Below are 25,159 nucleotides of genomic sequence, written 5' to 3'. Positions count from 1 at the left end.
TGTGAATCTTCTCTCACGAAAGAGATTGAGCACATACGCCAGGTTTCTAGCGCCAGTTTTATAATGAATCCGATCTGTGAATGGGACATGCAGTCGGAGCAATGGTTGGAGAATCCGTAGACGTAACGTGTATAGCAGATTAGGGTCGATTCTGTGAAGACGTCATGTAGGCGCCACCGCTTTCGTTCACTTGCTTTTAGTTAGCGGCTGGTTTAGTTTGTTGCTGAACGTCGCAGTGCAAGAGCCTTTCATCTGCACCTATAGAATATAGCTTTTGTGTAGTCTTGTGGTGAAAAGCATTGACCGCTTCCCGGCCAAGAGCCTCGTTCCCACGGATGCCGTTATGTCCAGGAATCCGCTTGTGCGCACCCTTTTGCAAAAACTTTATTGTACGACATGATGATGCCTCGTACAATAACTGCAAGTCTGATTGTGCCGCGTACTGCACGAAGCCGTTTCTTTCAATCGGTGAAACTTATCCAGTAGTTGGGTATTACTACATTGGCAGTTTGACGAGTGGCGTCCAATTACTCCGTAGAGCACAGCAGTGGTGGACGTCTTGTGTGATAGGCGGAAGTTGTAGGTGATGTGCACAGGGTCAGTGCATGAAAAAGACGCAGGTGGACCCTCTGTCATTCGCCGATGCATCAGTGAAGGTCTTGTTTCTTTTCCGTGTTCCAGCGAATGACTTTCAACGTTACTTGACTTAGCACTCGCATGAGAGTGATCCTCTCATGTTCATGATGTCATGGATGTGTACAGCAATAACTGGATCCCCGCGGTGGACCGGGATATGTAGCAGTTATACTAGCGGAATGTCACAGTGGAACGGCATTATAACCTCAAACCTATGTTTGCCAAAAATTCCTGTGAGGGAGTTTACAGGGTGTTTCACGAAAAATGAGCCACACACACACACACACATGTTGCGCTCATACCACCATGGAATACACATACATGTGAATACACATGTATTCCCGATTACATGATCGAATGACACACACACACACACACCACACACACACACACAAACAAACAAACAAACGCGCAGGGTAGATGAGGTGGGCAACTATACGACAAAAAACTATTTTAATACGCTTTTTACGGGACTATGAGTTCCTCAGGAAGAGTCTACCCGTGTGAAATTACCTCCGTAATGAAGCATTTACAGAAATAAAACTATCGTGTAACTTTTCCCAAAACATGTGAAACGCTGCAAACAACCAACTGCTTTAAAGTTGATCGCCTGTGTGCCGCCACCAAGGAAGTGTGCAAGGTGCATTAATAGCATGTTGAACACTGAACATTACACTGACTCCCGAATAATATTATTCATTTTGTGTGGCTCACATAGCTTAACTGTCTCATGAAACTAGCACCTGCCCTGTCGTCTCTTCTCTCTGTCCCGTTGCCAGTGCTATAGTGAATCATGCAAGATCAACACCAACATGCCCGTTTTTTTGGTTTTTTTTTACTTTGATGTCGCATAACTATAAGGGGCAACATATTTGACGTGAGAAAATCACTAGATTGTGTCTGTGTGACCTGAGGTAATTCCGTCTTGCCAGAAATGCTTCGCCAAGTCGGCGGTACGTATTTTCGTATTCATGTTCCAAGAGACACGACGCTTTGTTTGTCTGGTACGAACAATAAAGTTGCGAAACATAGTTTGAAATGTGCTATCAACACGCTCACGATAGTTTTGCAACTGATTGTATGACGGAAACTAGCTTCCTAGCTCATGTTATGTAGTATGCTATACATACCTGTTTCCGTTTCGCAAATGTTAGGTAAAAAAAGGACAATACCACAACTTATATTCATAAATATTCGATTGCGCACAAGCAACTAAAAGGAATAACATAATAAAGGAATTCTGCTTCGTAAGTATCTCACTTTTTTTCGCTTCTGTTCCACGTCCTCCATATTATGAAAAGTAGCGGTAGTGGTAACAGAGAGGGAGAGTCCGCAGCTATCCATATGTGTAGAGGATATACTTTTTCCGTTACCAATTTATAAGGTAGCGGGATCGCTGCTCCGCTATCGAAAAAAGTGGAGAATACTGTGGCGGTGCTACGAGTACCGCCGCTATGTACAACACTGATTGGTACAGATTTAACGCTAAAATTGCTTAAGTACCCACGAAGCCATGGCAGCACTATCGCCATGCCCGTGGTGGGTCTACCTCCCCATTAAATCCCCCTTTTTCTTTTCTTTTGTTCTATCACATCACATCGCACCTCTGCGTAGTCGAGGCCATGAACAACAGTCAATATAACTCTTTCTCATTAGCCGCATTTTCATATCGTTATATATTTATCTATATATAAATTTGATTTATATTTTATATATATTTATAACATTATACATTATTTAAAGCGAGTGATAAAAGAAAAGCAAGTGATGCGTTTCTGTTACTTGAGTAAGAAACAGGTACTGCTTCACTGGTGGCAGCTGTTTCTTAGTCAAGTAGCCGAATAGTACCGCTCGTTTCCCTTTTATCGCTCGCTTTAAATAAAATTTCAGGATACGTTAGAGCAAACACTCTGTATATTATATTATATATTTGCATATCGTAAATATAGTCGTAAAGCCCACATCACTAACAGCAAAGTAAACGCCGACAACAGATCTCATTACTTGTACTTCAGCTTCAGTTGAGAATGCGCATCGTGATGACGGTTGTTGCTAATTTCCATCTTCGACTGTCTGTTACAGGCGTCCAGCTCCGTATTGTCTGTTATGATACCAGACTAAGAATGATTACGACGCAAAATATTCCGAAGATTATCTTATACATGTGCACGCATAGCGTTCAGGACTGGGGCGTTTTTATTTGGCCATGTGGGAGGGAACCGGTGCCGCATGTTCGATTTTGTTTTCAACGTCTTCGAAAATATGATAAGCCAATTGCCTGATACCTTTGCTGTGGGTGACATCACGTTGCCGATATCTGATTGACTGAGAGCGGTACGGGAATCGGAAGGGCGCTTACGATGTTCTAAAACTCCCGACAATGGACGGTACCGCTAAGGCCCGTTGATCGCCCGTGTTTTTAACGAAGTCAAAACGGACCCATTGGAATCTAGAGGGCTTGATTGTCTTTGGGTTGCATGTTTGAACCAAACGGACGACAAACATGGTATTGTGAAACCAGCCTAACAGAAATAGAAATAGAAAACCACTAGCCAGAGTACTGAGATAATCAGCAGGAAATGTGTAGCAGGAGATAGAAATTGATGTTTTGAGGCCGGAGCACAGAAGAAAGGACAACACAACGCACAAGCCTCAACTCCCTAAGAACAATGAAAGAAGGAAGTCGCTGAAAAGGTTATCCAGCTGTAGATGATGTAGAAGATTCAGGTTCGAGTCCTACAGCTGAATAACCTTTTCAGTGACTTCCTTCTTTCACTTATCAAGAGGTGCTAGAAAATTGAAGGTACAAGCAAGCGTGGTTATTTCCACTCCCCGTTCCTGTTGTGAAATATAAGACGATTTTACCGTCTACCACGAATATTCCCTACAGTCGTTGATAACACACCAGAGACTTTCCTTGAGGAAGCGTTCACATAAAAATTCTAGACCCAAGTAGGCCTCCTCTCTTGCATCGAGAGAGGAACCATGGAGAGGTGAATGGAATCTTTTACGAGGCCTCCTTGGAAAATGAAAAACAGATCACGAAATACGAATATATACTAACCCATGCCCTTTCCTGCTGCTGTAGAGCCGCCCGATGTGTAATATTTTATGGCAACATAGCCGGCACTGTACTTTCTGCAGGCATGTTTTAGACATACAGCTGCAGAGATGAAGCACATTATGAACATTTCACTGAAAAGTTCTTTTTGTCTCGCTTTTTCTTCTTTTTTCTTTCAATTCCCAGGTCTTCCTGGCCCGCCACAAAACTGCACGACAGTGATCCTGAGCCGCGACACCGTGATCGTGCAGTGCCGCAAAGGATCAAGCGGCGGTCTGCCGCAGGTCTTTCACATGGAAGTGTTTGACGTGCAGGCAGACGAACTCCATATCAACGTCAGCTCAACGGAGATCCCCCACTTTCGGCTCAGTGGTCTGCCCAGAGACGTTTCTTTTGTTGCTTTGTTATACGCTTCGAATGCAAAGGGACGCAGCGCCCCTTTCACGCTCCGGTTTTCAACCGCTTTGCTCAATCTCTATCACACGTCCACCGGTGAGTGGGATTGCGGTAGACTGGGTTATCTAAGCAGGAGTTGCGACTAATTCTGAAATAAATCCTTCTCGTAAAGACATTACCTTACGTGTTGCAGATCAAAACTCCATGAAAATTCTGAACCCTGTTTTGGGTTTCATAGTCAGCTGTTGCTTGTTGGCGGCCTGCGCCTTTGCCGCGCTGTCTTTACGCAAGTGCAAGAGAAGGTCCGTTGTAGAAGAAAAAGGTAGGTTGATGTCACATATTCGTCAGATGTGTCGTCAAAGCGAAGTGATAGCAGACAATATGACAACGTTCCAATAAGCGCAATAACAGGTTCGTATAAATGGCTGGCAAATATCTGAGAGCCGGTAATGAAACAAGTTTCAGGGTTCACTACGCAAAGCAGCGTGAGGAAACAGAGTTTCAAACACATTTGTAGAACTTCCTATGTTTCATATATTATATGTGCTGATGCTTAGCACCAAGGACATTCACGTGGATCGAAATCTAGCGAGGAGTGTCCACCAACACATATTCTAAGTCAAATATCATGGCTACATATCTGTAACCCTTGTCAAGAAAATAAGCCACATTACATATCTTGCGGCTGTTGCCAAAAACTGTCAAGCAATTCCTTCGTCGCGAACACGAAACACCGTCACCGTAATTTAGAGTAATGCAGAATGATCCCCCGTACTCTGTCAGAGAGACCGTCATTAGAGCGTTGACGAATCATTACGTATCAAAGCGAATAAACCGACTGTGTCGCGCAACTTTAATTGAACGCCAACGAAGTGCTGTCCCCGCAGGGCTGAGTAAGCACAGTTTTCATGGAACTGCAAATAACATGGCTGACTCTACTCTGTACCATGGAGCACCGTTACGCCCACAAATTATGAAGCTCGGCACGCACCATTTTGGTCATTTGTTTTACTTCCGTCTAATTACTAAAGCACCCGAGAACCTAATTGCACTGCTTCCATTCCACGCAACCAGGTTCGCAACGTGAGGCGTGGCACTGGTCGTTCACGAATGGAAACCCTGTCCCACTCACTAATTTCCTGCGATACGTGCACATGTGCCCCAGTAATTCATTGAATGAACGGTGCGTTTACTGTGATACGCAGTATAAGAACGATGCATGCGACGTTACCTTGTGACGGAATTAATGTGTACTTGAAATGTAGCTCGTCGAGAGTTTACGCCAAGATCGACGAAAGAATACGCGCACATAAACAGGCACTAAGCCTAGAACGGCTTTTCTTTCGTGTTTGTTCGGTCATGTTGAGCCTCGTTAAAAGTATCTTTCTCTTTATTCCTGCAGACATAAAAGAAGTTATTCCTTTGGAGAAGTAAGTGCACATTTTATGTCATTATTCTCTTTCATATCCCATCTCTTTCGTTTCCCGCAAGCGGCGTGGTTAACGCAGGAACTTTCGTTGGGTATTTCGCACAGTTCTGTAGTGCACTCGACATAATTCACATCGTCGTGGTATTCGTGTACACTCTGCATCTCGTAACGAATACGTAGCGTTTAAACAGGGGGTACAGTTCCCCTTGAACGTATAGGTACACGAGAGTCCTACCTAACTCAAATGTGGTAACACGTAACGCCAGATGGGCAATGAGCAACTCATTTCTTTTCCACTTTTTCGCCTTTTCAATTTTCGCTGTGTATGGAAATAGTAGTTCCGATTACTGTCGCAGTGCTTGTATCAATAGTGTCGATAGAGTATTGGTGGACACCGTGTACAGAACGTTAATCTCGCAACACCCTGTACGTGCATCGATATACACATGCCTACGGATAGTATAGCTGCAGATAGCATTCCTAGAAATCTAAGGCGCGCCATGGACAGTTCTCGACAGTACAGTGTGGTCTAGCATTAGCAGCGTCGATACTATGCAATCGATAAAGCCATCAATAACATGGTCTACTAGGCGGTAATGTCGACAGCGCTCCATCTCTATTGGCCTATGCACCTTGCAGAGAGGCTCGTCACAAAATTAGATGATAGAATGTGCAACGTGTGGAACATGCTTCAGTGGGGAAATTAAATATCAGTAAGTAAGGCCACGGGCGTCGGTTGTTAGATTAATTTTGCGCACCTGAAAGTTTCCAGCGTCTCTTGAAATCTGAACAGGCAGCGAGTTTCATTCGTAATTTTTCGTAGCGAGTAATTTCATTCGCGAAAAGCGACGTGCCCAAGCATTTTCTACCGGACAGGGTTCTCAGCCGGAATGTGCCGGCAGCTTTGAGGTCATTAAAGAGGTTTTGACACTTGGCCCCAAGTTATGCGGGACAAATGTAAATGACGGTAACGCACATTGATGTGAACCTGAATTTAAACTTTTACAGCAAACGGGGTAATGGACGCATAGAAAATTGGTAGCCGCAAATACAGAACAAAACTCATCCACCTCTAACATCAGAGAAGGCATCCCCGCCAATGACGCGGCCGAGGTCACGTGCCTTCGAGAACCCATGGGAACGGCCGAGGTTCTCACTTCTCTGATGTCAGAGTTTGATGTGGTGGTTTGTTCAACGTTTTTTTATCTCGCCAACTTATGACGACGCGTTCACAAAGAACTCATTTTTACTCAATTCCGTGGCGTGTATGACGTAATAAATCACATCACTCAATGTGTCACAGCCTTTATAAGCAGGCAAGTTAGCAACTAATCCACCGATGCGGCTGGCAGAGGGTTGCTGTTCCCAAAGCATGGCCACGCGCTTCTATGTGACTAATGGACCCCCCCCCCTCTGTTTGTAAACAAATGACGTCACACTGTTCGACAGCGCCACCAATTTGGTAGAGCTGTAGTATGCTCCAATCTAGGGGCGAACAAGGTCGCACTCGTACGCCACTGTCTCGAGGGGATTACAATGGTCCTTGAAAGGGACGCGTCCTACTTTTCTTTCAATAGGAGTAAGTCCTATTGTCGTCTGTCTGCTGTCTGTCGTATTGTGTCTGTCAAGGTCTTGCGTCTTGACAGACTTGAAGTCTGTCTACCTCGTCTGTCTAGGATGAGGTAGACAGACATCAAGTCTGTCTACCAACATCATGATGACGCTTCTCGGGTAGAGCTTATTCTAGATACTTATGGTTATCTTAACTGATAGTTTTAAGATTGCATGCTTGCATGCTTAGACGTACTTCCAATTGAGTCAATTAATTCTTACTATGTTATGAAGGATTGCACGCGCAGGAAATCATACAGGAGGAGCCTTTACCAACGCCGCGTCCTGTTCCCATCATCGTCATCCCAGCATCATTCAATCTCGTATTCGAATATGCAGGAAAATATGAAGCGGGCTTGAGAATATAATTAGCATCGCAACAGCTGGCACCGTCTCATCGCAAAAGAAACGTTGCTGCTGGGAGAAGCACCTCATGTGTCTGTACAGACAAAATGAATTTCAGGAGGAGCAACAATTTCACTTGCTGTACGAAAACGCACCGCTTGAGAAGGGATACGATGCTTTCTATCTGGCTTTCGGCTGTCCTTGATCGTAATATTACCGTTTCCACAGCTATTCATCTTGAGAGATGTGGGTTTTTCATTATCGAAACAACGATGCCAAAGTTTTCCGCTCGACAGATAAATATTTTTCTGACGATGGAATCTGAATGAATAAAATGAAGTTTAAACAACGCTCATGCTACTGAGCTTGGCGCCACCCCCGGCGCGTAGCAGTTCTCTGGACAACCTTAACGCCCCCTTAACGGGTCCTCCATATCCTGCACCGCGTAACGGTATATAGTACGCCCATGACGAGCGAAATGTCATTTATGTCAGCTTCCTGGGTTTTATTCCTTCGCACTGATGGGTTCAATGAAGTCCTCCATTGAGTAGAACATTTTAATTCATCTTACTTTTGTAAACCTTGTCTCTGTCAGCATGTTCCTTGCTCAATTCACGTCAAGCACGAACAGCACCAGACAAAACATGAAACAGTTCAAAGTATAGTCACGTTTCTAATTCCTGGACTAATTAACTGAATGAATTGAGCAACCCACAGTGAACAGAGTGAACGAACTGGGTGCCACAATTGCAGTTTCGAAGATACCAACTTCCGTGCTTAAAAGTGAGCGAACACGCAAACAACATGTGTGACGCCGTAATATTTTACCGTAAAGTCAACCATAAACTTACAGGAAGTGCTCAAAGTTGCTCAAAGTTCTCAGCGCCCTCTCATTGAAACCCACGGTGTACCTTCGATACATCGATGATATACTGATAATATGGGAACACGGGGAACATGAATTTCAAAAGTTCATAGATCTACTGAACACCGCGCATAGCAACATAAAGTTCACATCACAACAGTCAACTCACTTAATTAACTTCCTCGACACCACAATATCACTAGACAACGGCAACCTCATCACAACCCTGTACAAAAAGCCAACTGACAAACAACAATACCTTCACTTCAAGAGTCACCACCCGCGTCACTGTAAGGTTGGAATTCCTAATGGGCAGAGTGTAAGACTACGCAGAATTTGTTCAAACGACACAGATTACGCTGAGAAGCTTGACGAACTCTGCAGTACACTTGCCCAAAGGGACTATCCAGACTCCCTCCTAACCGAATTCCGTCGCAAGGCACTTACACTCGATCGAGACGAGGTTCTGGAAAACCGAAAAAATCCTGACGCGTGCCAAATAAGCTTCATCACAAGATATTCCAACGCACTTCCAAACATCAAAGCCATTCTACAGAAGCACGAGCCCCTCCTCCAAAGCAGTGACCGACTTAGCAATATATTCACAAATCCTATACAGGTGACATACCGACGTGCAAAAAACCTGGCAGACTCCTTGGTCAATGCCAAAATCAGCAAAACAAGCACCCCGTACACGGGAACACGACCCTGCAACCTCCCGCGCTGCAAAACATGCAAGCACGTTCAACACGCTAACTCCATCAAAAGCACTGCGAGCAATTACACCCACCCCGTTAACCACGCATTCACATGCACAAGCTCCAATGTCATATACTGCATTGAATGCGGCGACTGCTCTATGCAATACATTGGTGAAACCGGCCAACAAATGAACAACCGCCTTACCGGACACAGAACCGACACGTCCAACAAACTCCCCAAAGCAGTCGCCGAACACTTTAACGTTCCGGGTCACAATTTTGACAACATTAAACTATATATTCTAGAAACCGGGTTTAGATCCACACGTGACAGACGTGATAGGGAGTCTTATCTCATATACAAGTTCAACGCTCTTCACCCGTCCGGTATCAACAAATCACAAGGCACCCTAGAAACACTTCACAAATGAAATATGCTTTTCCCTTCTACCTCCAGTATCATCTGTCATGTTATGCATGGCCACTGCTTTCTACTTTCTTTATTGCATGCCACAACTTTGAATTACAAATATATAAAAAACCCTTTGCTGGTTCTGGAATTTTTCCCCACGTAACCACTAACCTCCTTATCTTTCGCTATGCTTGCCAATTCTTGCCTGTTGTCCCGTTTCGTCCACGTGTTCGTGAACCTTCCATTTTTCTGTAACCGGTCTGTAGCCTAGATCACTACGTTCACATAATCCCCTCCACACTCTAACAAAGCAGCCATTCACTCTGGCCGTAAAAACCCGTACGGAACCTTTCTTCCCTCCGGGCTGTTGACCCACAATTCGCATGAACCTTTAAACACGTCACACCTAACCCTTTAAATACCATGCCAATGATGAGGACGGTGCCCAGAAGAAGAACAGTCTCTGTTCGAAATATCGGCGGCTTCTGTCCTGAGGCAACTCCCTTCCTACATTCTACCGGTTCGCTGGATTTCTACCCATCTACGTTGTTCCACAGTTTCATAACCACAAGGGGGGGGGGGGGGATATGCTTATTGGGGGGAAAAAACGAAAGGGAGGAAAGGTTGGTGAGGTGTAGGCTCCAGGCACACAACACCTCTGTAGTGTATAGCGAAGCGGGTATTACGAACTTCGCCACCACGCATATCTGACGCAGGGTCGTCTGGTGGGGAAGCTTGGCGATCATTTCCTGTCTCGTGGTTGGAACCTGTTTTGCTGTCAGAATCCTCGTTACGCCTCGCAAGAACTATGTATTCAAGTGGAATCCATGCGGGATCCGCTTCTCAGCCATCCCATGGGCGCCATATTGTTGCAAACGTCAACACGTGCTCACCTGCGCTTAGTGTAATCGACCGGGGTCGCCCGTTTACGGCCTCCAACCGGCTGTGATATGAGACGCACTTTCGCAGGTTACGCAAAGTATTCAAGCGAGAGATGTTTTCGCGTTTTAACGTTCCCATCCTACCCACAGACACGGCAATTTCAGGTAGAGAACTTGAAACGGTGGTGGTGGTTGGAAACCCACTCCACGCAATCTGCCTAGCGAGGTAAGCCGGTGAACGATCCCCGGAAATAATGATGGTAGGCGCTACCACACTCTGCCGTACAGCGTACCAGGTTGAATGACGTAACGACAATACGATACGATGAAAGAAGATGGTAAATCAAGGTTCACCAATATGATGTCAGCAAATTCAAATAAACAGCGCGTTAGCGGTGGCAACTTCACCCGCCTGTGGTGAACGGTATTCTTTCACCAAAGAAATATTCCTGGTAGTTCACTTGCGATTTCTACTATGTCGGAAGCGCTTTACGATACGATAGAAGAAGGTGATAGATCGAGGTTCACCAATATGATGTCAGCAGCTTCAAATGAATAACGCGGTATCAGTTGCGGATCCAAGGGGAGGGGTGGCCCAAAACGCTAGATTACACATTAGCTTTCCTCCTCTCCCCAAAACGTGGGCGTGGATCCACCCCTGCGCGGTATCCTTGTCATCTTGTCGGCACACTTGTCGTGAACATCTTTCAATGTATTAAGACTTGCTAGTACTTCGACCGATAGAACATCTTCACGTACGAACTCTATAGTCCCCCGAAAACTGTCTTCGCGTACAATCGCTCCATTATGGCACGGTACATTGAGATCTCCGATTCACCGTGCTCCGGTTCTTGTACCGGTCTGTCCGGCATTCCTTTGGTTGCATGGCCTCACCATCCTGCAAGTCAGCATCACCTCACGTTTCCTGCACTGTCGGATTACATCCAATTAGGTTAGTTCTGGTTAGCTGATGTCGTTTTAGGTTAGTTTCCCCCAACCCACGCACACTCTAGGCGGTGTGTTTCGACAGTGAGGTGGAGCCGACTTGCAGGATGGCGAGTCTATCAAAGCAATACTGTGTGTTTGACCGCACGAAAGCCATAACACGCTGTTACTGTACTAGTAGTTTCCACGAAGTACAGTGGGCTGCAATTATTGTTACCGTGACAACGTGAGAGACACTATTGAAACTATTACGTTAATCTAAGTTTTCACTTGAGATGTGTTCTTTCACACAGATACTCCCCGGAAAAAGATTTCATGGAGCGGCCTAGAGACGTCGAGGGTAGATCGCCAGATTTGATATCCACACAATACGCTGGTCTCGGTTGGTATTATTTTCAATACTGTCAATCGAAATGTTGGTTTGGTTTGGTTTTAAGGAAAAAATTAAATGGAGATTTTGGCTTCACTAATGTGAGGCCCGCAACTCCACATCAATAGCACCAGTTACTTTGGTCAATCGAAATGTGATCAATTGTTAATGGATAGTTCTACTTACCGCTGCTGAGAGGCTGGTACGATATCACCCAGAAACATGATCCCAATTGTTCCTGTCCCCCTTCTGTCCTGCTGTGTCGTACTTCTGAAGACGCCGTAGAACTCTGCGACCAGCGCAGAGAGCCATATCAATCATGAAACCAATGTATCAGCCATAAAATAACTCCAGGCATGCTTGTGAATTCGTCCCGCTAAACTATGAACTATGTATCCCTAGCATTCCCGGTCACATTCCTGTAGACGCAGTACACTAGCATTCGTCTAGATGTTGCGCAGTAGATCGATAATGCAACTATCGATTCTACGAGTTTTATGTCCGGTATGCTAGAACCTCTTAAACGTTACCGAGTAGTCAACGCAGGTAATTCAAACACAAAGAAAAAAATAGATGTTGGATTTCTTTACAGACCAGCCAGATATAGCAAATACAGCCAGGAAAACGATTACTGGTCAGGTGGAGAGGGAGCTGCCGTCCCCACACTGTTTACATTCTTCAAAACGTAGTCCAGACGAGGCTGGTCGCAAGTCGGATTTAGTGCGGGTAAGTAACCTCTCTCATTAATTAAACAACGGGCTCTCAAACAGTGATGCCACAAAATAACAGTGCTCCGGCGTGTAAATATCAAATCCTTCTTTCACTTACTTGGGTTCAACCTCGTGCAGAACACGTGTCCTTGAAACGCTTAGATATATTTCAGTGGGATTTTCTCGGTTTCTTCGACATAGGCAGCATCCTTTTCGTTAAATATCAAAGGGCAAAAGTGCGTTCTCGTGTTCAGGATATTTCGGATTTCGTCACCGAGAATCTTTCATTGAGGTGGATAGGCAAGGATGCTGTGTCGACCACACACACGCACAAATTCAAGGAGTGCGAGTTCAATGTGGCTTACAGGATACCGCTGTCATGTGGTAGACCGTGCACAGGCAGACGGGAAACTGTATCAACGAAAAATTGAATGATCACTGGTGCACTTACAGTAACAGCAAGTCGACTGGATACTTCACGGCACATTGCTTCATATATCGCGCGTTTGCACCTATGCGTACATGTTCAGCAATACTTCCACACCTACAAAAGCAAAGAACTGGATCCAACGGGGCGTCATCCAAGCTTATCACGTTTCTCGATACGTACGAGACGGGTGTGTTAATGCACCATCTATCGCCTTACATGCGAAAGCAGTTAAGGTGATTAATGCACCCTATCAGGAAACATGATGAACAACGGGAAGTCTCCCCTCCCCCAATTCCTAGACGGGTCCTCGTGCATTGGAAAGTTTTCAGAATCGAACAGTTCATAGTGGCGCGTGTTGTGTCTATCGCCCCATGTTTATGTGCCGTCCCTGCTGCGCCAGGAACGATGACGTTTCTGTTACGATTCTCCCCGTAATCCATGCGCGACCTAGAAAGCGTGGAGAGCGGAAACGATACGGCGTTTACCTGTTATATCGTCTACAGTATTGCTCCATACTTGCGGTGTACAAATGGCCTTTTATATTGGACAGACTTCAAACTGGGCAACTGGAAGAGTAAGCCAACATAAAAAGAAGATCCCGTACAATTAAATGTTTGCAAAAATTGACAACTACTTTGGGGGGAAACGTCTGCTGTGACACAAGACCGATAACAAGAAAACGCTTGTATATGAACGTGTACAAGCTTGTACGGAACGTATATGAGAGTAAAGCATGTGAAAGAGTAACCGTGGTCTTGCTCAGTATGAGCTATCGGCCCAGGACACATGCTAAGTTCCTTGTCTTCCTGTATGTACGCCGCTCATAGCCTCAGCGACTTCGATCGTCAGGCAGCGTTCTACACAGATATTGCCCAGGTATATAGTTTTCTAATTCCATATGAAACGCGTATTAGCGTTGTTCTTGTCGTCCCGAAATGGATCGATCGTCGAAAAGCCCTCCCAGGAGCTCACAGACCGAAGTTTCCACAACACCTTCCTTTTTTTACATTACGTTTCGCTGAGTCGGGCTCTCAGTTCCTTAGTGTCGTGCAGTATAACTCAGTCTTTACCCAAGCAGCACAATGTACCGAAAGTCGAGTGCAATAGGGGTGGACGGTATGTGTCTTATCAATGTTCTTTAGTTTAACCAGTTTGTTCAAGGTCTTCCACCTACCCGTCCACCCCTATTGCACTCGACTTTCAGTACATTGTGCTGCTTGGGTAATCAGGTCGGGTGTTATTTATCGGGTCGCTTCAGCGCTGACTGCTGTAGGTGACTTACGTGATGCGATAGGGAATTGCAAAATTCTCATTTACGTAAGACAACCTTCATAACGGCCGTGAGACGTCCCCACGCGGATAACGGGAATCACGCTGGATGTCTTTTCTAGTGAGATCGAACGAGTTATTTCTGTGGTTCACGCTCAGCTGTAGCATGATAGGATCACGAAATTTTGAATCATTCCATTTCCAAATAATTCGTTCCGCACCATAATACATGCACTGCATGAACTACATGAAGACAACCAGCTAGAAAGAGCAATTAGTTGCCACAGGTTTTCGAACCAACTTTCGGCGCTTCATATCCTGCTATTCCTGCGGCAGTTCCACAAGCAATCCTAGAAAAGTGAATGTGCGCTACTCGATCTACATGATTGGCTCAAACTGTCAAACAACAAATCGGAAAAAAGATGTATCAGTAAGGACGACTCATCAATCCACGTTAGTCTTGACATCTCGTCCGCAAATGTTACTCCTTTTATGACAAATTTCGATCAATAAATAATACGTCACTCGCCTTACCTTACTCAGGAATATCTTTGTTTATCCATAACAACAACAACAACAAAAATAAATAAATAAATAAAAATCGAAATTTTATGGATGTATATTAAGAATGTTGAAATAATCGCGTATGGAAGTGATTGATCTAGCGATTGATCGAGGTGCAGAAGCTACCAATTTGATACATGCACAACATGAGTAAACCGCATTATACCCCGATTGGAAAGTCACCAACAATTCCAGTCTTCACTTTTGGACAACCAGGAACTATGGTGCGAGCGAGAAATATCCACATACGGTACTGAAGCGCTTACATGTTTCCGGTTACATGTTGTCTCTACACTCGATGATGCCAATACATATATATCTACACGCGAGACAAGACCACATCGAACTTTGTGTAGCGACGAAGATCCCAACTTTGCTGGCGGAGTGTTGTAGAATTCCGTGATCTTCGTTTGCCCTTCCTTGTGTCTGCTGAAAACAAGGCTACTAGAACCCGTACCCTATTAACAATAGCGAACCCAAAAAGTAGTTTCTGATATATCCGCTTCGCTTGATTTCCTGTTAGCGACACGGAGTTTGAACACGTTGGAAACGTGGTGCGAGAGAGCGCCTGCAACGAATCGAAGTGCGCTCGGGGACAACGTCTTCTTGTCTTTTCAGTGGCTTCCCGGGGATAATGATTTGGTGGAGGGCCTTCCTTCGCGGGTCGCAGCAGTTAGAATTTCTTTAGACGGCGGCCCCGGTCACGTCTCTCCTTTAAAGCACGATCTGGTTCCCGGGGGAAGTTTTCCAGCGCTTGAAACTGCTATAGGGTGCAGCCATCAACAAGACATCTGGGTGAGATATCAGAATAAGAGCATCAGGCGCTTTCCATCTACTTGATTAGGATGAGGATGTGCTGCCGACTTTAATTCATTACCGGAAACGTCCATACGTTTTCTTCTGCCCTCATTCCCTCGCTCATTTGCGTAAAAGCCGATGGGGGTTTCATAGAAAAGTTGCTATGCTTTGGTTCAGTTTTCGCAGGCTGATTTGGTGGACTTGCTAATCTCTTAAGCACAGTTTTGCCAGTGATTGTTTTTATACCCGATGTTTCACGAAGACCCCCCGGCTGAATAATTCCTAAACCGGTGGCGCTATCGAAAAGCTTTCTTTTCAGTGAACATCCTTGAGACATGAGCCAAGAACTGAGCATCACCGAACGGTTCATTTTCATACGCTCATTAATTACATCAAACTCCCATCTTTTAAATTTTACTTCGGGCGCTTGCGGTACCTGCATTTTACCGACCGGAACATTTAGGGAAAAATGTTTCAGACCTTGTCTATCATATTCTATGCCCAGAAGAAGAACAGTCTCTGTTCGAAATATCGGCGGCTCTCCTCCTGAGGTCCCTACCGGTTCACTGGGTTTCTACACGTCTATATTCTATAACACAGTTTGATAAATAGAAAGTATAGGCCCGGGATACTGAGTGCCAGAATGGTAGTGTACCACACGGTATATGATACGATTCTCCTCCGCAGCGCCACTGACACGAGCGCGGTGCACCACCTGCTCACAGAACGATGTGCCTATAAACAAACACGCATCCTGAGAACCCCAGCTGAAGGAGACATACTGCTATGCGGTGAGTAATTCACCTGTTCGTATCCTCTCGGACGGAACACTGTAGTTGATTCGAAGATACTATCGAGTTTTAGTGCATCCTATATATGCTATCGCCTTTGCGTGCGTACGGGATAGCGTGGTGTTTCTGCGCACTGCGCGAAGCTCTCTTTGTGTTTTGTACGTGCGCAGAACCACAAACGCTATCCCATACGTACGCAAAGGCGATAGCGTACGATGCACTAAACCTCTCTACTGTCTCGAGTTCCGCCATGGTACCAGAAAACCTATACAGGGTGCGTCACGTAACGTGTCAATTCACCTTTGTAAAAAACGGCTCAACAGAAAAATATTGGGTAAGCGGCTGCCTTCCGGCCATTCAATTTGCCACCTATCAAAAATAATTTTGACGACTTTGAATTGAAATAAATTATTTGAATTGAACTCGGAAATTGACCTAGTCAATGTAATGTTTTTCTTGCTAAATCAGACAGACCGTGGTTAAATTAGCCAAACCCATCGCAAAATGCGTCACGTAGTACGGCGGTTGTGTCCAGAAAAGTCGGCCGAAAATTGAGGTATAGTTGCGCATATTTCAGCGACGTACTAAGTCGCCCGCAAAACAGCGCCGTGACGAGGTGGTATTCCACTCTCCACCTGATAGACAGAGCAGCTGAAAAAGTAGGGAAGGGTAGCGACAATGTAGTTTGCTGCTTTCAACGGTATCACACATGGAGGTCACCGCCCTCGTTATCGCTCTGTCAGGTGGCGAGTGATATGCCCTAGCCAGAGGTCGGCATTTCGGCCCGAAAGAACTCACGATCACGATCATCTGATAAGGCGAGCGTGAGGCTGAAGCCGACCCACGCTCACGCTCAGGCTGATATGGCGCGAGATCGCTGTGCACCATGAGCGCGATACTAGATCGCACTCATCCTCGCGCCACTGTTTATCGCAATCAGAACGTCGAACGAATGAGTTGATCGCGAATGCAGCGATCACCACGAGGGTGATTGCATGAGTGCGATCACGATATCAGGCAAAGGCCGTTCGTGTGATATCTAGGCATTACCGCACTCACGCGATCACCCATGTAGTTGCGCTGTTGACACACGACACCTTGCACACAGCAAAGGCAGGGAGGGTGTGAATTTCCTCTTGTGATTGTGCTTTCGCGCCAAAAATAGGCAAATCAACGATTGCAATGGCAATAAGAAGCTGTTCGAGCCCGGATGTGGGTCCTTTGGGCACGGATTGTGCAGGCAACAGGTGTTGCGCCACTGCTGCAGCGAAGAATCATGTCTGATCGCTTTGACGAGCTCCACACCATGGTGACTTGGTTGTCCCCGATTGGCTGCAGGGCCACTTCAAATATCTCGGCAGCTCTAGTGACGGCGAGAAAACATTTATGATGTGTCTTCACTATAACACGCGAAAGATTGGAAAGAGAAGAGCAGTGGGGGAAATTTCGAGCACGGTCAGAGCACGCTGTGGATCTTTCTACAGCCCTCGGCATCCACGGTGTCCTTGATACGGCGTTTCTGGTGCCTGAAGTTCGGCAGACGTCTGAACCTGACGAGTATCTTGCGGAGGACTATGACGAGCAAAATGTCTGTAGCTTTTGGAAACACGACACCGGTCGATATCATAAGCTGGGTCGTCTAGCGGAGGTCTGCTTTGGCATACCGGCCACTGCCGGTGGCGTCGAACGCCTTTTTTCGGTGGCCAGTGCAATACAAAGGGCGCGACAATGCCTCACTTCTCCCGACTACAGTGGAAAAAGTCATCCTCGTGGCGGAAAGCGTGAAGGGGTTAAAAGGGCCGGAGAAATTTCACGATGCAGCCATTAAATGCTCACTACCCTACACGTATTTCTCAATGTCAATGTGAGGATGTTTCTTCCTTCATGTATTTCCGCGCGCTGAATAAATAATTGGTATTAGAAGCACAATGTAGGCTACCGATTATGACTGATTTCCTAACTGACGTGGCCATTGGCCCTCTCGTCACCAGTATGTCTACATGCCGAAGCAAAGTGCAAAACGACACACACCATCACATGCCGACATTGCAAAATTCTAGCATCGTGACAACAGACATTTGGTCACCCGGCAACAGGTTCACAACGACATAGTGATCGGCGAAGACGAGATGCGAAAAATTAGAGACGTCGGAGCATGATAGCAACAGTTGGGAAAGCATCCAAAGACGAGCGTTATGCAAATATCGCCTCTTATATTTGAACTTTATGGGCAGGGACGTGATGAGGGCAGACAGCAGTGAAGCAGAGCATCAACCATAATATAGAACTATTCAGAATGGGACTGAACACACGGCGTTGCAAATGCGCCCAGAAAGTGCGCGCTTCCCTATACTTTGCGCTTTTGCAGAACAACATGATCGCGGTGATGAGCGCGATCACGCAATAATCGCGCTCAGGGCAAACAGCCTGATCGCAATCACAATGTAATTCCTATGAGTGCCTGCAGAGGAGCGGCATCGTTATCGCAATACAGGAATCACGAAATACAGATTACTGCCGTGAGCGCGATCACCACATGTTTTATTGATGTTCCTGATGATGACGCGCCGTCATCATCGCAAGGGCACTACAATGACGATTACAATCACAGCCACACCCATCCCTTTGGTGATCGTGATGGCGGTTATTGTGGATTATCGCGATCATGCGTGATTTCGCCGAGGTCTGGCCCTAGCTCCTCACGCCGCGGTCTTGCGGCCGACTTAGTGCGTCGCTGACAAATGCGGAATTAAACCTCAATTTTCGGGCGACTTTTCTGGACATAATCGCCGTAATACATAACGTATTTTGCACTGGGTTTGGCTAATTCAACCACGGTCTATCTGACTTAGCAAGAAAATCGTTACATTGAATAGGCAGATTTCCGAGTTCAATTCAAAAACTTAATTTATTTAAAATAAAAGTCGTCTAAAAGATTTTGGTGGGTGGCAAATTGGATGGCCGGAAGGTAGCCGCTTACCCCGTATTGTTCTGTTGAGCCGTTTTTTACAGAGGTCAAATGACACGTTACGTGACGCACCCTGTATACGTGTATGCCACTCTGGAGGTTTAAATGTTCTCATTCCTGTCCTGCAGTCAATGCTACAGCATTGGTGGAAATGCAACTACCGTTATTGATATCAGTAGTTGCATTACTAACCACCATGTTGGTCTCATGTTCTAAAGGTCTTGTATTATTTTCTTTTTCCTTTTTCTTTTTTACTGTGCTTTCAACATAGCAATGAGTGACAGCAACAACATGTACGTGGCTACTGAACTATTCTGTGAGCTGCAGCCTTATCAAGCCAGGCTGATGTGCCGTTCAACGACCAACTGTGATCACGGTCTCGCCCGTATTGATGCTTCTCGTCTCTGTGTCAACCAAGTGACGGGTTATTTTTGACAATCCTGCACTACAACCAACGTGAATTGTGTGGTGATGTGCAGTTACCAAGGCTGTCCCGTTACGGCCATAACGCAGATGATGTGCGGTTGACATTAACGTCTTTGCTCACAAGTGTGCTTTCTACAAGCTGCGTCTGCAGAGAGGCGATACTCTAGTGTGTCCGTGCGCAACAGTGATGGTTCCCGTGATTGACTGGCGGACCAAAGGCACAGAATGTGGTTGACGGACCACCTGACAACAGCTGTGATGAACCCTGTGTGATAACTCCCCACTGGACTTACGCACTGTAGGGAGATAGGATGCCAGAAACTATCTTTTCTACTATTTTTCTTTCTCTTTCTTTTTGTTTCTATTTACGCCGTCGCTCTACATATTCGTGAAATCATAAATCAATGTGTGATGGCTGAGCCAGCGGATGTTAGAGGGTGGCTTGCACAAAGCAAGGCGTCTTTAATTTCATATCTTATGCGCAAGCACTGAATGCTCAGCAATCGTTCCATGTCATGAAGGTACGTTACTAATAAAAGAATTAAACACAAGTTGACCGTTGTTGAGTACTGAAATGCTGGTCGATGTTGCGCGTACAGCTCGTTCTTACATAACTGTAATGTATCTCCTTTCGGCTTGTTTCCTGGAGCAATACAGCATTTGAGATGGTGGTACGCAGGAAGCTAATATTGCTGGACTATACAATCTCGCAATTTCGAGTATGATAAAATCAGAGATCTTATGGTATATCGAAATCATTGCAGGTCGTCCGTATATAAGATAGCGCAGACCTTCTCCTGCTGCATTTCCAACTGCACTTTTTATCGCATCGAAAATGAATGTCTTATTCATAGCATTTTTCATCACTAGTGCAAGCATTTTATGTCGTCTTCTTATTGTTATCATTACATGTTGTCGATAAGCCAACTACAGGTATGATTTACTCGTCAATAAAGTGAAACAACGAAATAAAAAAAAAAAACGTTTCGACTAAAGTCTGTTGTTAAAGACCGTGTCTAAAACCGCACAGTTTGCCATGCTCGACGAATTTGAGAAAAATGTTCGCACCCTTCGGATTTTCACCCATGTGGGCACAAGACTTCAAAGATTTTCTTCAAGGAGTACGGGTTTTCTTCAGATTGCATAGGTTCTCTTCCAGGTGCATCGTTCGTTTAGCATAGTTTCCCAGCCACCCAGTTGGCGCCCAGCCCGCTGGCTGGCATCAGCCCCATCTCATCATCGTCTCTTTATGTGTGTGTGTTGCAGTCGTGTAGGAGTTCTTGAGCATTATGCAAGGTGTATTGCATGTAATGCATCATGAATCTCGTGCGGGATTGATTTTTAATTTGTACTCATTGGTAAGTATTATTCACCTTGTACGAACTATACAATCACGATCAAAACTTAATGCATTTCATGTTCTATCAAACTTACCGCTTAAATCACAAAGAAAAACACACAACACATTGAATCGCTGGAGGCTTTCTTGCTTGATTTTGCGTATTGTTTGTAGCGTTTTTCTTTTTTTTTTTTTCGCCTGGTGCGCTATCCGCCGATACGGTGACATGTGGCTAGGGGGCGTCATGCCGATGCACTTGAATAGCACTTCATCCCGTGAGTATTGAAGTCCATGTTCATTAGTTGTTCCATGATAAAAGCGCTAAAATAACACAGACGACGAAGACGGGACAAAACACACGGATTTATCATGGAACGTCAATACCAACAGGCCCAAGCTGACACGCTGTGTTCATTAGATGTCTTGGAATTGCGAGGAAAATCAATCGTATCAACAGCGTGTTCAGTAGACCTCTTGTGATCACGCACCCTATGGACGCCCTAGAGCACACTGAGCCTGAGCACCTAGAGCCTGTACCACATACCACTCCATAGACGATAGCGTGCCAGGGAAACGCAATGCATTCTGCACAGTTCCTTGCCTTACGTCATTGCGAACGGCAGCGTATACGTGACCCAGTGTGGTAGCCAGAAAATATTTCGGAGTACTATGGGGACTTTATATGGGGAGGAGGATTTCCCACACGCTGTCTTCTCCCAAAGGCACTAACAAAGGTACAATTTCTGGAGGGGGTTTGAACCTTACCCCCCCCCCCCCCCTCCCCCCCGGCTACGCCCCTGACGTGACCATCCAAATCGCGGCATCCATGTTCGGCAGCCGCACCGTTTTGTAAACAACGCGAGTGCGGTTCCTGTGTGTCGTTTTGTAATGTATTTCGATATATACCAGTAATTTGTTTTATCCATTATTCTTCCAGTTAAACAGGTGGGCTTGCGTCTGTGGTCTCGTACTGCCCGACATTCATAACGATGCGATAACGACGCCGGCGCTTAGGCTCACTCAGCCGATGCGATGCAGTGAGAATTCGCAGCAATATGCTCGTGCTACGTCGAGTAAGAAGTACCGGTAACTTACACTAAATCACGCAATCAAACTTACACTGTCTGCAAATTTGGGGACGAGCGGGAATGGTGGCGACCAGAGTTGTACGTAACTCCTTACCCAGTAACCACTTACTTTTTTTGGTAACGAAGTATAACGACCTATAGTTACTTTTCTAAAAATTGTAACTACTAACGCATTCAGTTACAAAAATCAGTAACTCGTTACTCACGTTACTCGTTCCTTTCCTTCGTTTATGCTCGGCTTGAACCTGGACGACATGGTAAATTACTTACATGGAAATTCCCCAAATTCCGTGTGCTTCTAACACGAGGTTACCTGACCTGGATGTTCAGCTCCTGAGATCCTCTGGTCGACAGTCATTCTTTTGTTCAGTCCTAGGGTGACCGCCATGACGAATGCCAAAACGCGCTCCGATCGAGTCATGGACAATGAAAGCATTCTTGGAAAAAGACCCTGGATTATTATTTTTTTTTTTTGTGTAAGTGTGTTATCTCCCAGCTGCTGCCAATGGATGTACTAGAGTAACTAAACTCGCGTAAACTGGGATTCTGAGATGGCATTGTCATTGTCTGTTGATTCGTCGTGTTGTTGTAAAGTGTGTGCATCTGACCTGGACTACGAGGTTCCGCGTTTATTATATGCACCTCGTGCGTGTCATTACCTAGCAGCGTATCCTGGAAAGAAACCCTTAGTCCTCCATTTTCTCTCCAACCTCCACACTTGTGGGCTTCATCGAGGATCACTCGTTGGATTATACGATGGCGCATATAATAACCACGTCAGTGTGGCTTGGGTTGGGGTTCAGGGTGAAGGCGGCAAAAGGTGTCGGGAATGCAGTATTTAGTGTCTTCTTTGCCTTTCCAAACCAAAATGACGCAGCACATCCCGCACGTCGTATTCGAATTTGCAGAAGCGTGCTCAGGTAGGCGTCTTCAATATTTTTGTTAGCTGTAGCAGTTACCGTATCAATCGAATACGTCGTGGAGCCAATGCCGTGTATGGAGGAGGTAGCCCGAGAACTTTGGCTGATTGGTGGTTTACAACGGGGGGAGGGGGTGGACATGTTTATTTTTAAAAAAAAGCAAGGAAGGAATCGTGCAAAGAGCCAGCTTATACGGCGTCTTATAGAAGTTGGCGCAGCGTTTATCAGTTCACAATTGTGCAGACATCATGTGACCTCAAACAGTGGTGCAAATGTAAGGGAATAAAGGCAGTGTTGACCTTGAATTTACAGGAAAAATATGAAAGTCAGCCTCATTACTAATCAGGCGCATCCTCTTTCCAATACATGCATCAAACAAAGATGGCTGTATTTGATGCAACCATTTTTCACAGCAATTACAAAGAGCCTTTGCACAGCAATTTTTCAGTCTTGCCACAGAGGCTCTCTCGAGGAAACGCACCAAAAATAACTGATGCCATTTCGAGTACCAACTGTTCTTCAAAGCGAATTTCATGTAAATTGTCGGACGAAATAAAGCACGTGGCAATTTTTATTTTGACATGGTTGTGGCTCTGTAATAGCATGGTAACGTAAGAGTAACTCGTTACTGTCGAGTAACGGGAACGCGTTCCTTTTGTTTCTTCGGTAACTAGTGACGTATTGAGTTCCTTTTCTGTTCATTTTTGGTAACGGTAACGGTATTGAGTTCCTTTTTTTCGGTAACATGTACAAGTCTGGTGGCGACCCTCCCGCGGCGGCGGAGCGAACTGCGCAGTGTGGATGCAACGCCGTTCGCCAGCTTGCCAACGCACGTTTAGTTTAGTTTTATAATGGTCTTCCACAGAGGGGCAACCCTGAACGTTGCCTGTCCCGAAGCGTGACTACGACAGAGTGAAATAAACATTAATGAGTGTGTTCTTGTTTAAATTTATGCGCGCTATAGAAAGGTGCATATGTGATGCCGTGCATTTATGGATAGGCTGCGCCTTCCAGTTTCCCTATCGATGGCCACACCAACTTACAGATGCGGATATATTTGTGTGTAAAAAAAAAAAGCCTTCTTATCGGCCTTGAGCCGTGTCAGAATCATAGTTTTGTTTGTCGTACTTGGTTAGCGTCAGTGTATTATTTTTTTATTGCATCGGTGCGGTGCACAATTACTCAGACGAACCGTAAAATTTTAAATTAATTGAAAGATAAAAAGCGGTGCCTTGTGAAATGAGTGCAACGTGCAAAACGCTGGCATCGCGTAACAATACATTTGGGGATCGTGAACATCAGCAGCCAGTACAGAGTTATTCAATACAGACCAACTTTCAATTCAATTCAATGGTAATAATAGGTGTCAATTGCAGTTTTGAAGCATTTTCAGTTAAACAAATACCAACAGGACTGCAATTGTGTGAGATGCAAGCTTCATCGCTCCCCCCCCCCTTTTTTTAGCACTACAGTGACAGTCCTCGAAAAGCTGCATATTGTATACCTGTACAACGCTGTCATCAGTGATCATATGTAATGTTATCTTGTGTGTGCATAGCAGTTTCATTCCGGACTCCAAAGTGATGTCTAAGGACTCCAGGACTCCAGTGTTATGTGTAAGTCCATGAACTAGTCTACACTGGAAACCATACAGCAGTGTAGCACCTTTTTTATTCCCATACATAACTAGCTGGAGATATGTGACTGGTGTGATATCAGTTTTCTTTAGGTGTAGGACATAATCTGTATCCTGCGACAACGGCAAAGCACCATAGGAAGATAGATAGCATAATAAACGAAATCGCTCAAAAACATATCTGACGGTGCACCGCAATGACGATTTACTCGGCCGGCTTTTTGATGGAAGCTTGTCGAGTATTCACGCGGGTAGATTTCTTCACGGCACAATATTTCTTTTCAGAAAACCACTTTTCGGATTTGCACGGGAAACCAAGAGCACCCTACTGTTGAAGTTTTCTGCCCACCATGTAACATTTTACCTTTTTATTTCATGCCGATGTACGCTTCGGCGAAATGCACCGAACATGCCTCATAGTGCATCAATTTTTCTCGCGCTTGCTTTCCGTTTCGCAGCTTGATTATCAAGATGTTAGAAACTTTTCGTGTTTCGGCTAGTTCTGGAAGTCGATTCCAAGCGTAACTGATGACGACTTGTAGCTAAAAACAGCGCGATACCACATAAT

At 45.3% G+C, this 25,159-nt stretch overlaps 1 protein-coding gene and 1 long non-coding RNA gene across 3 annotated transcripts in view; one reads left to right on the top strand and one right to left on the bottom strand.

Annotated features, from left to right (window-relative positions):
* Positions 1-12,985, bottom strand: part of LOC135385818 (uncharacterized) — a 69,062-nt gene extending 56,077 nt beyond the window's left edge. The window contains exons 1-2 of one of the 2 annotated variants that reach the window (XR_010420506.1): positions 12,481-12,985; positions 11,839-11,941 (exon numbers count right to left, since the gene is read on the bottom strand). This is a non-coding gene — a long non-coding RNA (uncharacterized LOC135385818). The remainder of the gene's footprint in view (positions 1-11,838; positions 11,942-12,480) is intronic. The other variant, XR_010420505.1, reaches the window with a different exon arrangement.
* The window catches only part of LOC135385817 (hemicentin-2-like), a 317,127-nt gene extending 296,968 nt beyond the window's left edge, over positions 1-20,159 (top strand). The window contains exons 8-15 of the mRNA XM_064615350.1: positions 3,884-4,189; positions 4,287-4,415; positions 5,496-5,523; positions 11,576-11,664; positions 12,245-12,378; positions 15,244-15,420; positions 16,111-16,214; positions 19,454-20,159. Of these exons, the coding sequence (XP_064471420.1) occupies positions 3,884-4,189; positions 4,287-4,415; positions 5,496-5,523; positions 11,576-11,664; positions 12,245-12,378; positions 15,244-15,420; positions 16,111-16,119 (872 nt within the window). The 3' untranslated portion in view covers positions 16,120-16,214; positions 19,454-20,159. The remainder of the gene's footprint in view (positions 1-3,883; positions 4,190-4,286; positions 4,416-5,495; positions 5,524-11,575; positions 11,665-12,244; positions 12,379-15,243; positions 15,421-16,110; positions 16,215-19,453) is intronic.
* The last annotated feature ends 5,000 nt before the right edge of the window (positions 20,160-25,159 follow it).

The sequence above is a fragment of the Ornithodoros turicata genome, chromosome 2 (assembly GCF_037126465.1).
Source record: "Ornithodoros turicata isolate Travis chromosome 2, ASM3712646v1, whole genome shotgun sequence".
NCBI classification, from domain to species: domain Eukaryota; kingdom Metazoa; phylum Arthropoda; class Arachnida; order Ixodida; family Argasidae; genus Ornithodoros; species Ornithodoros turicata.
This window is presented reverse-complemented; position numbering and strand designations above follow the sequence as displayed.